This window comes from Terrapene carolina, unplaced genomic scaffold, assembly GCF_002925995.2.
Source record: "Terrapene carolina triunguis isolate 2854851 unplaced genomic scaffold, T_m_triunguis-2.0 Scaffold102, whole genome shotgun sequence".
Classification (NCBI taxonomy): Eukaryota; Metazoa; Chordata; order Testudines; family Emydidae; genus Terrapene; species Terrapene triunguis.
In genome coordinates, this window is record NW_020664453.1 from 5391462 (window position 1) to 5405007 (window position 13546).

General features: G+C 41.3%; 1 protein-coding gene across 4 annotated transcripts in view; it reads right to left on the reverse strand.

Annotated features, from left to right (window-relative positions):
* LOC113406492 (RING finger protein 11) overlaps nucleotides 1-5537 on the reverse strand; it is a 60254-nt gene extending 54717 nt beyond the window's left edge. For 3 of the 4 annotated variants that reach the window (XR_003369786.2, XR_003369787.2, XM_029911574.1), the window contains exon 1: nucleotides 5269-5537. Coding sequence is in view for 2 of the 4 variants with exons in the window: in XM_029911574.1 (XP_029767434.1) it covers nucleotides 5269-5391 (123 nt within the window). In the remaining 2 variants the exon portion in view is untranslated. The remainder of the gene's footprint in view (nucleotides 1-5268) is intronic. The other variant, XM_026651720.1, reaches the window with a different exon arrangement.
* Between the last annotated feature and the right edge of the window lie 8009 nt (nucleotides 5538-13546).

Here is a 13546-nt window from a genome sequence, read left to right on the forward strand (position 1 = left end):
CAAAAGCTTGTCTGTTTTGTTAAACAAAGTAAAGCCAATAAATGCATCCAAGGCTGAAAGTTTCAAACAGGAAAGTAGTGGACTATTCCAATAAACAGTCTTTTGATTATTCAGATTAATTTTCCAGGACACTTGCAAACTCCTTAAAATCAAGGGGCCAGAGCCTCAGCCCTGGCACCCTGGTGCTGCTCCTATGGCTATCCTAATAGGGCAGCTGGGGATTTGACTTGCACAGACCCAACCTGCCATCCCCAGCATTGAGGATGGGAGGATGCATGTTAGAGAAGGAGGGGGCATGGAGAGCACATTGAACGCAGGTGATCCCCAGCTGGTGCAACAGACCTTAAGGGGCTGTTGCAGCAATCAGAATTTAGAGAAGAATGGCGTCTGTCCTAAATTTTGCTGGGAAACAGTTCAACCCTCCAGCTGCTCCAAGATTATAGGAGCATAAAATTAGCTTTAAACCACATTTGTGCCCTCTCCCTACCTTTATCTTGTGCTGAAGATCTAATCTAAGGGACATCAGGTTAAAAAAAAATTTAAAAAAAAGCCAAAACAATAAACTAAACTCTGGATCCCATAATGTATGATTCTGTAGGCTAGTATATAGTATTACAGGAATCTGTGGATAGATCTGGAACTACATTATTCAACGTGAAAGAGTTTTGTAAATAATTCTTCCATACCAACATTTCAAATATGCTTTCTAGAGATCAATATGAATACCAAGAACTTGTATGAGTTTTTCATGCATTTCAGTTACTGTATTAAGTATAATATATACTGAGACAAACGTTCTGTGCTTTAATATTGAACTTTATGAAAATCCTTTTTTAGAAGTTAGATATACCTCTTTTCCCTACAAGTGTATTTTTTCCCATATCTTTTGTCCTCAAGTTTCTCATTCAGACTGTGATGCTACTGTATGGGTCTCCAAAAATTAATAAAATGATAAATTGTTGTGTGCAATTATTCAGGAACAGGATGGTGATGGAGTGATGATGTGTGTGGCGGGGAGGGGGAGGTTTGTTATTGTTGAGGGGGTTTTTTGTTTTTTGAAGCCTTTTATGTTTTATGAGCTGTTTTATGTATATAAGCTGTTTTATGAGCCTTCTGTTTCACAAAATAATCTTTGGATTAGAACTGCTAAGAGTGACAAGTGGGAAGTGGGAAAAGCAGTGAACTTGTCTGAAATATAGCAGAAGTGTTGTACTAACAAATGATGAGATGACCTATGCAGAAAAGGAAAGGAGATTTTTTTTTAAAAACCTCAATTCTGAGAACTTAAAAAAAAAAAACTACTTTTTTTTCTTAAATACAGACAGCTCTTTTTTACTTCAAATGGAGTAACATGTGTTCAGTGCCTTAGAAAAATCAGGACCTAAATTGGTCACCCTAAAATGGAGGCATCCAAAATTAGTGGATACTTCAAAATGCTGGCTTTTGGTATGTGACAAAAATATATAGCCTATGAAAAGAGTTATCAGTAACTGCTTCCTTTTTACCCTTCTTTCAGTCTTGTCTTTGTGCCTTCTTCCATGCTGCCCCTTAAACCTGAACTGCTCTCCATCTTGGGCTACCCTTCCTGGTCATTCAAGTCCCTCCTAAAAATAACCATAATTCTTCTGTGAAACCTTTCAGCTGCAACTCAAATGCACATCACATAATATATAGAGATACGTGCATGAACACCAAGTGAAGCTTCTGATCCCTGTTATCCTGTGTGTCTGTATTTCGGTCTTAACTTATAATTCCTAGAGCTAAAAACTGCATCTTCTAAATCCTACACATCACTGCATTCAGTAATAATCTGTCATCCCCAGTTAAAGGAATATTGGGAGGGTATTCTGCATGAACAGTTTAAAAAAAAAAAAGTTATGGAAGACTTGCCCCAACTAGAGTCTTATATGTCTGCCTATCACTATAGTATCTGAAAACACTAAATATTTTAAATGCCAAACAATTAAAGGTGGTGGTGTAGCTGTGTTGGTCCCAGGATATCAGACACAAGGTGGGTGAGGTAATATATTTTATTGGACCAACTTCTGTTACTGAAGAAGACAAGCTTTCAAGCTACACAGAGCTCAAGAAAGCTTGTCTCCTTCACCAACAGAAGTTGGTCCAATGAAGGATATTACATCACCCCCTTCTCTCTCTAAACGGTTAAGGGGTCAATTATGAGACACATAAGCCAGTGTCTACCTACAGAAATACAGGTAATGAGGAGGGAAACAAGTTGATTGAACTCTGGCAGAAGAGAAATCTAGGTTTTGTTCTTGGGGGATTTTTTGAGTGTTTTTTTTTTTGTAAAGTGAGCCCAAGAAGAGAAGGACTGTCTTCTAAATAGTAGCTGTTTTTAGGCATATGTCTGCCTATTTTTAGGCTTAAAGTCCAGTAACAATGTTTATCGTAATAAACACCTAGCACTGTCCAGAGTAGATGTCATTAGTTTCCAAAAACAGGAGTTTTCAAAATGGTTAGGCACTCCCCTCATCAATCTTACACATTTCCATACACAATTTGAAACTGTTTAAATAATTTTATAGTTTGATAATTACTATTTTCACAATAAGGATGAAACTAACAATATGGAATTCTTTATGTTCTACTGTATCAAGCAGCTACTTTGGTTTAACTATCTAGCACAGAAGTCAATTATGGTTTCCTCAATTTTAATTTATTCATATGTGACGTATTGTATTTAGTGTTAAATTTATCTCTTAAGTCACTGAGGCTGAATTACAGTTGTGAGACTTGTAACTTTGAAATTTTAAACACACAAATCAAGAAACTGAACCATGATATTACATTAAAGTAGCTTTTCTGGCACTGATTTACTTAGGAAATATAAAGTATTTTATAAAATATCACAGATGTCATTGCAACAAATGAAGTTCAAAATAGCAGAGCTTCAGATATACTCTGTGCATACATCTGGAGCTCCATAACTTTATTAAAGTAAGTGAACTTTGAAATAAATCTGCGGTACCTCAATAGTAGCAGAGCTTTAGAATAATTGACAAAAAGAACAGACAGTAAACTAAATCAGCCTACCCACTTCCACTTCCCAAATGCACATTCATTTAACAAAAAAACAAAACAAGAAAAAACCTCCCAGAAAACTGAGAAAGGGTCTCAGTTCTTACACACATGCTTATCTGCTACTGAAATCAACAGGCCTGCAGAACTTGCACAAGAGGCTCTTGCCCATTATGAAGAAGTCTTTATGATAATGCTGTCAGTCTGTTTAAAAAAAAAACACACAAAACAATGCCTCTGGCATTTGCAATGTATAGCATGGACTGCCAAACTTTGTTATATTATGTCTTGGTTTAAAAAATATTATTGCATTCTTAGTTAGAAAAGATAATGTAGGCTTATAACTTGATCTGACAGTGATGAGTTTCAGTTCACTGGAATTAAGTAGCTCTAATTGAGACTTTAGGAAAAGTTCCTCATATGAGGAAGTTCATTCTAAAATGGTTAGACACTTTTCTGCACATCCAAAATGTAACCAACTATACTCAATATTCTGTAATACCACTGCTGTTTCACTGCATCATCAGTGACAGCTACACAGGCCTTCTCTTGAACAGTTCAAAAAAAATTCCTCTCATAGATATTCTTTAACATATAGAGCATTTGCAGATGACAGATCTACCCAGTTAAATGCTTCCTGCAATTTTGTTAATTATATGCCAGTTCTGAATGACTCCTAACTAACTAAAGAGCTATCAAGTCTCCCTTCAAGGTTACTGTCTCAATCACTTGGGTAGACTTCTTAGGAAAATATCCTATTATTTCAGGTTTGAAATTTCAAAAGATTTTTTTTCTTTGATCATCCCCTAAGAAAAGCGAAGATAATAGTTATAACTTTTTCCTTCGATTATTTTTTCACTTTTACTATTGTCTGACATAACCAACTCCTTTCGGATAGCTTGATATATAGGGAAGTGGTAATCACACAGAATGGGCAAGTGCAACCACAAGTTCAGTGTGTGCCTGTCTCTGTCTATCTCTCTGGTCACCACTTGAATGGAGGTCAAGGTTACAGACTTACTATTCATGACCATGTTGTTTTGATATCAACATTAGTTTTCATGCAGAAGAAAAATGCTATGTATTTTCTATCTTTTTAATCTTTCAAGAAGCTGCAAATTCATGAATATTTGTAAGGATGTGAGAAGCAATGGAAAAAAAAACACACTTCCTATGTCTGATATTCCTTGAGGGAAATAAGATCTATTGCCTTAAAAAAAAAAAAAAAGTTATCCATTAAGGATCAATTACTGGTAAAAATCAAGAAAGCACAGGGTAGAGTAAATAAACCCGGACAAAGACTGTTTTTTGTTTGTGTGGTCTCTGGTTTAAGAGGGCAATGAGAAAAGAGCAACGCCAGACAGTGATGTCACCGCATGAAGATAACAAAGGAAGCTGCCCAGGCTGAGAAACTAGGGGCTCCTCTCATTTAGCCAAAAATTAGAAGACTAACACCTAAAATAATTAATCCAGATCTGTCTAAAAATTAAAGACAGGGTTACAAAACAAATTTCTTTTCTAGTTTGGGGTTGGTGTGTGTATTGCTTTGTTCTTGTATGCATAGTTTCTACCGCACACTTATACTTACGCTTTATAAATCAATTAAAATCTTCGTCAACAACACATTGAGCAACGGTCTATCTTAAGAGAAAACCTCTGATCTCCTTTCCAAATTGTTGGAAGGCAAAAATAGATGAGACTGAAAGAAACAAAGAAGTCTCACCCAAGGGTGTACATAAAATGAGTTAGCCAGTTGCCAAACTTAAGACCTGGCACACATTAGTTTCACCAACCAAAGCCTTTACAGAAAAAGCACTTTCACTGTTTGTTTTGTAATCACGGTAGCGCGGGGGAGAGGAAGGAAGAGCCCCCCCAAAACCTGTTACTTAAAAGTGAAAGGCTCTCTGGAGCTGTTTACAAAAAAACAAAAGCTCACATGGAAAGCTACATCCACCCAAATCCCATGAATTAAAATAGGAAAGAGCGGTTAGTGTCTTTCTCTCTCCTTCCTATTGTTTTTCTTCTCTCCCCTCCCTCCTCTTTCGCCTTCTCTCTCCCCATCTCTATTTCCTCTCTCCTCCTCTGCCTTGCTCCAGTTCTCCTTCCCTTTCCTGTGTCCCACCTCCCCCTTTCTCTGTGTACGGCTGTGTTTACCCCTCTCTGGGCACGTCTGGCTCCTTTACCTCCCTCTCCCCTTCTAGGTCTGCCTCACTCCCCTCTCGCCAGTACCTGATATGGCGGCGGCGGCTCCTGATCCGGTTCGGTCCCATCCCCGTAGCTGGCTCTGTCCGACTGAGACTCGTGCAGCAGGGAGATGTCATCCGAGGTGGGGGACTTCAGGCAGTTCCCCATCGTTCCCGGCGGGGAGAGGGCTTCTCCTCCTCAGGGTCCGCTCCCGCCTTGGTCTCCTCGCAGCGCCAGGCCGCCCGCAGCAACAGCAGCCCGGCTGGGGAGGCTCATGCCAGTCTCTCCCCGTAAGAGGCTGAGCGCCAACCCGGCTGCACCAGGGACCCGCGGTCTCTCCCTCGCCCCGCACACTCAGGCTCCTGGTGCTGCCTCCTCCCCCTCCCGGGGCCGGGAGGCCTGTGAGGAGCAGCGGGCGGGAGGAGGAGGCCTCACTTCCCCACCCCCATAAGGGCCGCTGACAAGGGGGGCAGGGCTGTGTTTGGACAGCTGGGTTCAGGTGCAGCCCGCGCCCGTCCCCCAGCCCCAGCCGCAGCCAGGCGCTGTTCTGCTTCCTGGTCACCAGCGTTGTGCGCACTGGGCTTTGTCACACGGGCCTGGTAACTCCTCCTCTCACTCCGCCCCGCTGCTGATAGGTTTCCCAGGGCCAGGCCTGGCTGCTCTCTCGCGGGCTCCTGCCGCCCATGGTCGCTCCCTGAGGAGCGAATGGAAGACGATGCTTTCTGTGATGCGTTGCGGTCACATTTGCAGAGCAGATTCAACTTGCTCCCCAAAATGGGGGGTGCGATTTTGCCCCACTGTTTTGGGTTTTTTTTGTTTGGTTGGGGTTTTTTTTGGCATGATTTTAATGTAGTGTGTGCCTGTTTGGGGTGGGTGATATATGACTAAGAGGCGAGCCCTGATCATGGATCAGAACCCCTTTGTGCTAGGTGCAGTACAAATACAGAACTGGAAGACAGTCACTGCCAGAGCAAAAGCTCAGGTTTGTGCACATAGTCAGAATATGGCACCCAAAGATGGTGATGAGGTGCTCCCATTGCACTCAGAAAACAGAGTAGTTTATGCACACATTGAGCACCTGGACACCCACAAGTCATTTTTAAAATTTGCAGGTTGATACTAAAGCTGGACTGCCAAGGATTTTTTTTTTAAATTGAACTTGTGCCTCTTTCCTTATAATTTATATCGTGGTAGTGCCTAGAGGCCAACCACTTGGGATCCCATAGTACTTGGGGTTCCTTCACCAAGGAATTTACCATCTAACTCTAATCATATATAAAGAGGACCTGAACAGTTGTGGTTTTATGTTTTCTTTTCAGCCTGTTTACCTTTGAAATATTAGGAATGAAAAATCTGGTCTTCACGGGTTTGGAGGAAGATGTGCTGGAGATTTCAGAACATGTTTATTGTGAGATCTAACTCCTTCATTAAAGGGGCAAGAGTGTTTTTTTTTTTTTTAAAAAAAGACATCCTTTACTCAAAATACTAGTTAGTTATTTAAATAGGTGTTTCAAATGCAAACAAAAAATAGAGTTTTAAGCAGTCTGAGGGCTTGTCTACACTTAAAATACTACAGCAGCACAGCTGCACCGCTGTAGCACTTCAGTGTAGACACTACCTATGGTCACAGGAGGGGTTCTCCCATCAGCGAGAGGCAGTAGCTAGGCTGACAGAAGAATTTTTCAATATAGCACTGCCTAAACAGACTTTGTGAGGATTTTTCACACCCTTGACTGACGTAGTTAAATCAACGTAATTTTCTAGTGCAGATGAGACCTGAGTAAAAATCACTTGACTCTTGTGATGCCACCAGTGCACAAGTTAACACAGGTTTTGGATTAAATTCGGGCCCTCTTGAAGTCAGTGGCAAAAGTCTCATTGACTTTGAGGTCAGGATTTCACACCTTGTCTCTGGCCTTTTTTCTCTAAAATTCCCACTGTTGCTACCAACAATGTGGCTCCACAGGTAATAGCAAAGTGGGAATGTTAATGTAAACAACAGTTTAGCCACTGTTTTATCCCTGGTGCTAGTTTTGAGCAGGGTTAGATGACATAATATTTAAAATACACTAATCCCCACTATTGCTAGCACCAGTGATATTAGCACTGGGAAATTCTAAGGAAAAAAGACTAATATAGAGACCCACAGAGATTTTTGAGGGCAGACAAGACCTACATTTCAAATGTAAAAGAACTAGCAGGACATTTTTAAGTCATATTGCCCCAACGTGCAATACCCATTCCCATGTACTAAGATACACATATAGACAATGTGCTACAAAATAGAAAAAAGATGTGTTTTGGCAAAAAGAAAATCACCATTGTACATATCCACAGCACACACAATAACTTCTGAAAACAAATATTCCTCTCAGCCATTTTCATATAGCAGTCAGTCTTGCAAATCCTTTCGTTCATTTCTTAACACACTTTCAGATTCCTCTGCAGTGTGTAAGTGCGGGTTACTTGCCAGAATTATCTGGGTATATCTCATTTAATCATATCCCTGCCATTGCAGGGGCCTTGAGCACTTGTGTATCTTGGTCCCTCCTGTTCTCTGCCTGTGGCACTTAATAGCCTAGTCTTCTGTGGGTTTTATTTACTTTGATCCCATTTCCGTTATTGGGTTTAGTTTGCAGGTGGTGGGTAGTGTTGGTGGCCTGTGATATACAAAAGGTCAGACTAGATGATCTAGTGGTCCCTTCTGGACTTAAACTCTATGACTGACATTTTGCCAATATCAATGTACATCGAGTGATTTACAAACGTCGTATTGGGTTGCTTTAACTTTTCCTTATTATTCTCAGAAACTATCATTGAATAAAGATGGTAATATGTGGATGGGATGACAGGGCACAAATGCATCCCCCTAAAATCTGAAGACATCCTTTCTCAGGGCTATGCTGTCACAGCTTTTTCTGACAGAAAAATCTCAAAGGGAATAATGCAAAGATGATGGCAGAACTGATGTGGAATATGTTTTAGAAGCATACACGCTGCACAATATCATTTACATTGCTTATCTTCCTCACACAGGCACACATCTGAGGGCAGAATATGGCCCAGTATATTTCCATAATCTTTTGATTTATTTAGGATTAGGCAAAATTTAAAGCTGTATGGCTAGTGTTTAATACCAAGTTTGTAATTTGATATTGATGAAATCTGGCATATGAAAATAAAGGAAAAGTAAATTGACTACTATTTTAGACTAAATCTTTTGTGTTTGTATAATACTGATATATTCTCTTGTAGAACTATTTTCTTCCACTGTGGTTCTTATATAAATAGTATGCATTTCATATGGCTATTATGGTGAGCAATTTTTTTACAAAATAAATTACAGCTGTGCAAAATTCTCAATTTGCACTTTGTGATTTTTATATGGTGAAAATGCAAATGTATGTAAATATTTATAAATTTGTTCAAATGTGATTTTGCAATTTACACAAGCAAAGTCTTTTAAGAAATGCTAAACATATAAGCTAGGGAAAAGATGTGGTTTAGATAAGGGATTTTTTTGTACTTTCATTGAACTAGGGCACACCACTTTTTCTATCAGGAGTGAAGAAGTAGTACATGAATAAAACAAGCTTTCTGTCAGAATAAAAAAATATGTTGAGAAAACACCAACATTGACTTCTGCATCCAGTGAAAGCTTGACTTTTTTTTCTGATTTTGACAAGTGGCATAAAAATCTTTGCACAGCTCTAATGGTAATTCATGGAAAAACATAAAGAACAATTACTTACCCTACAGTAACTGTGGTTCTTTGAGATGTAGCAGTCAGTACAAATCCCAGTGTAGGTGTGCCTCTGCCACATGCACACAAGATCCCAGTCTTTTGAATACCTGTCTGTTGGGACTGCACATGCACCCTGTGCCTCCTTATGCTCCTCTACAAAGGCCTGGAGGGTGGGGCAGACATGACCCTCAGTGCCCTTGCAATTTAAAGCCTCTGGTTGCTGAGGACTCTGAAAAGCGGGGACGGTGGTTGGGTCATGGATTCCACACTCACTACAGCATGTCAAAGAACCACAGTTACTGTAGGGTATGTAAGGAGGATTACCTTGTGCAGTAACTGGAGTTCTTCAAGTTGTGTATCCCTATGGGTGCTCCACTTCAGATATGCATGTACCTCTGATCAGACATTTTTGGTAGTAGTGCCCATTCAGTCCATGCATGTCCCCTACAGATCCTCATGCCCCACACCGAGGCTATATAGGGTTGCATGGGCAAAATGCCCTCAGTTCCTTCTCCACTGCAAAGTCCTTCAGAGGAAACTCTGAAGCTGAGAGGAATGAGGGCAGGTAGTGGAGCCCCCCACAGGGGGATACATCTTACAGAACTCCAGTGACTGCATAAAGTGAGTAATCTCTCCTGCTTTGAGCAGTGTCCCTATGGGTGCTCCATTTCAGATGACTACCAAACAGTGCCCTCAATTGAAGGGGGGGAGCTTCAGAGCTGAGTCCAAGACTGAAGACAAGACTGCATTTCCAAGGACAGCATCTGATCTAGAAGAATGAACCACCACATAATGTTTGTAAAAGGTGTGTATCGAAGTCCATACTACAGCCTTACAAATCTCCCCAATAGAAACATGCTCAAGCAATGTCACAGACGTAGAAAAAGACCTCATGGAATGGGCTGACACCATAGAAGGAGGTTGTAAATCAGCAGATTCATAGCAAGAAATAATACATCCAAAAGTCTACCTGGAGAATCACAAGGTGGAGACTTGTGGACCTTTTGGACTTGTCAGCAATTGAAATTAACAGACTGGGAGACTTTTCTAAATGGTTTGATTCTGTCCAGACAGAAAGCTAATGCCTTCCTGAAGTCCAAGGTATATAAAGTAGCATCCCTCCAGGTGTGATGTAGTTTTGGGGAAAATACTGGGAGATGGATGACTAATTGATGTGAAATTCAGATGACACATTAGGTAAAAAATTAGGAAGTGGGCATAACAAAACCTAAGAACATAAGAACGGCCATACTGGGTCAGAACAAAGGTCCAGCTAGCTCAGTATACTGTCTTCCAACAATGGCCAATGTCAGGTGCTTCAGAAGGAATGAACAGAACAGGTAATCATCAAGTGATCCATCCTCTGTCACCCATTCCCAGCTTCTGGCAACAGAGGCTAGGGACACCATCCCTGCCCATCCTGGAGCCATTGTGGAACTTATTCTCCATGAATTTATCTAATTCTTTTTTAAACCCTGTTATAGTCTTGGCCTTCACAACATCCTCTGGCAAAGAGTTCCACAGATTGACAGTGTGTTGTGTGAAAAAATACTTCCTTTTGTTTGTTTTAAACCTGCTGCCTATTAATTTCATTTGGTGACCTCTAGTTCTTGTGTTACGAAAAGGAGTAAATAACACTTCCTTATTTACTTTCTCCACACCAGTCATGATTTTATAGACCTCTAGCACAGAGGTTCTCAACCTTTTTCTTTCTGAGCCCCCTCCCTTACCCCCCCCCCGACCCAACATGCTATAAAAACTCCATGGCCCACCTGCTCCCCAATAACTGATTTTCTGCATATAAAAGACAGGGCAGGCGTTAGGGGGTAGCAAGCAGGGCAATTGCCTGGAGCCCCATGCCACAGGGGCCCCCCATGAAGCTACATTGCTCAGGCTTCAGCTTCAGCCCCAGGTGGCGGGGCTCGGAGACCTGGGCTTCAGCCCCATGCGGTGGGGCTTCAGCTTTCTGCCCTGGGCCCCAGTGAGTCTAATGCTGGCTATGCTTGGAGGCCCCCCTGAAACCTGCTTGAGGCCCCCTAGGAGGCCCCCAATCCCTGGTTGAGAACCACTGCTCTATCTAAGATGAAAAGTTCCAATCTTATTAATCTCTCCTCATATGGAAGATATTTCATACCCCTAATCATTTTTGTTGCCCTTTTTCAAACCTTTTCCAATTCCAATATATCTTTTTTGAGATGGGACGACCACATCTGCATGTGGGCATACCATGAATTTATACAGAGGCAATATATGATATTGTCCTTGAAAAACACTGTAAAAAGAGGCTCTGCCTTTAAAGATCCAATTTTCCTGACTTTTTGGGCAGAAGTGATGGCCACCAAAAATATTCCACCATGAAGAAGCTAAGAAGAGAACAGGTATCCAATTGTTCGAAAGGAGGTCTCATAAGACACTTCAGTACTAAGTTTAGATTCCATATGGGGGGGTGTTCTTTAATTTGAGAAAAAAAGTTTCCCAATCCCTTGATAATCTTACCATCATGGGATGAGCAAACAATAAGAATCCCTCAACTAAGAAATGGAAGGCTGTTATAGCTGCAAGTGAATTCTGATATAACTCATAGATAATCCTGATTTGTTTTAAATTCCAACAGATAGTCAAGGACAGCTGAGAGGGAGGAATGAAAAAAAAGACACCACTGGTCACACCGATGGTGGACTCTTTTCCATTTTTGAAAGTGTTCCACATAGAACTTTTCCTACTGTTTAGAAACACCTGCTGTACCTCTGCAGAACAGGAAGTCTCGATTCCTGAGAACCACTGAAGAACCAAGCCCTGAGATGGAGAATTCCTAAGTTGGGATGGAGAGTCTGACATGCATCTTAAGAGAGAGATGAGGAATGGACAGAAGACTGATCACCAAACAAACAGCAAGACCAATTAGCTGAGGGGAACAGGCCTATCTTGGCCTCATTGGAACTATGAATATGACCTTGGCTTTGTCTTGTTTGATCTTGTTTACACTTTCAATATCAAAGGTATTGGAGGAAACACATACAGAAGGCTCCTTCATCCATGGAACAAGGAAAGCATCTCCCAGTCATTGAGGGCCCAAACCCCCTCTTGAGCAAAACTGTTAGTATATAGGCCTATTTGTTAGCCTGAGATAGAATTTTGGGTTTTATTTTTGATAGTTTTATATCCTTACTGATATCTATGAACCATTGTGTTGCTTCTGCCTAACCAGATGGGGTTTATAGCACAATGAGAAAAGATAAGGAAGACAGTTAATGTGTTGCTGGCTATGGTCGGAGTTTAATATATGAGCGTACACTTAAAGACTGCCTCAACTCCTATATCAAGGCAAGGTCAAACAACCAGTAGGGCGGGGCAAGGCGGGTTGGGGGAAGAGTCATAAGAAACACTAAAAAGCCAGAGAAGAGGTGACCCTGGCAGGTACGTAACCTCACTCCTTACCCCTCCCATGGGGCACAAAAGAGGTGATACCGAAGCCCCCAGACTCACAACCCTCCAAAACGGAACATGACCATAAACTGTAAGGGGTGGGACCAGGGGCATGCACTACAAGTATAATTAAGACTGCTCAGAAGGAGGAGGTGGAAAAAAGGAACAGGAAAAGCTCTACTGATGTAAAGAGCTGGGATTATGCTTGCTTGGTAACCCCAATAAACATTGCATTGCCTGGACTTCAGACTCTGATCTTCTGCTGTCTGTCTGACAAGAACCAAGGGAGGGCAGGGGAAGCCCTAACAAAAACTGTCTACACTTCCTGTTGGTGAGGATGGCAAAAAGATCCACCTCTGGAAAGCACCAGGTTAGAAAAAAATATGATTGAGAATCTGGCAATCTAACTCCCACTCGGAATCATGCTGAAAGCGTCAGTCATGATATTTTGAATGCCTGGAAGGTAAGCTGCTGACATGAGGATGTGATTGGCTATGCACCAGTTCCATAGCTTTATAGCTTCAGCACAAAGAGAAAGGGGAACTCGCCCCATCCTGATTGTTGGTTGATGTAAAACATGCAAGCTACATTGTCTGTCATGATTTTGACAGATCTGTCTCTGAATTAATGGGAGAAAGTGAATATAGACATTCCTGACTGCTTTCAGCTCCAGAAGGTTGATGTGTAAATGAGCTTCTTGAGAAGTCTATCTGCCCTGAATTTTATGTGTCCCTAGATGCACCCTGCCCACAAGATGCATCTGTCGTTATGGTGATGGTTGGAGATGGCTGAATAAAGGAGACATCTGCACAGATGTTGTGACGGTTCTTCCACCAATTGAGGGAGTCTTGTACTTGAAAAGGAACTGATACCAGCCTATCCAGACCATGTTTGTTCAGCATATAAACTGTGCTTAGCCATACCTGCAAACAGCAAAGATGTAACCTTGCAAGACACATTACAAAGTTACAAGCTTCCATATGTCCCAGAAGCTTAAGACAATTTCTTGTCAAAGTCTGCGGTCTTATTTAAGTATTTGCAATGAGGTTTGATAGAATCATGAATCTGTCCATGGGGAGGTAAGCTCTGGCTGTTACTGCATCTAAAGAGGCCCCTATGAATTCTATCCTTTGTACAGGGGTCAAAGAGGAC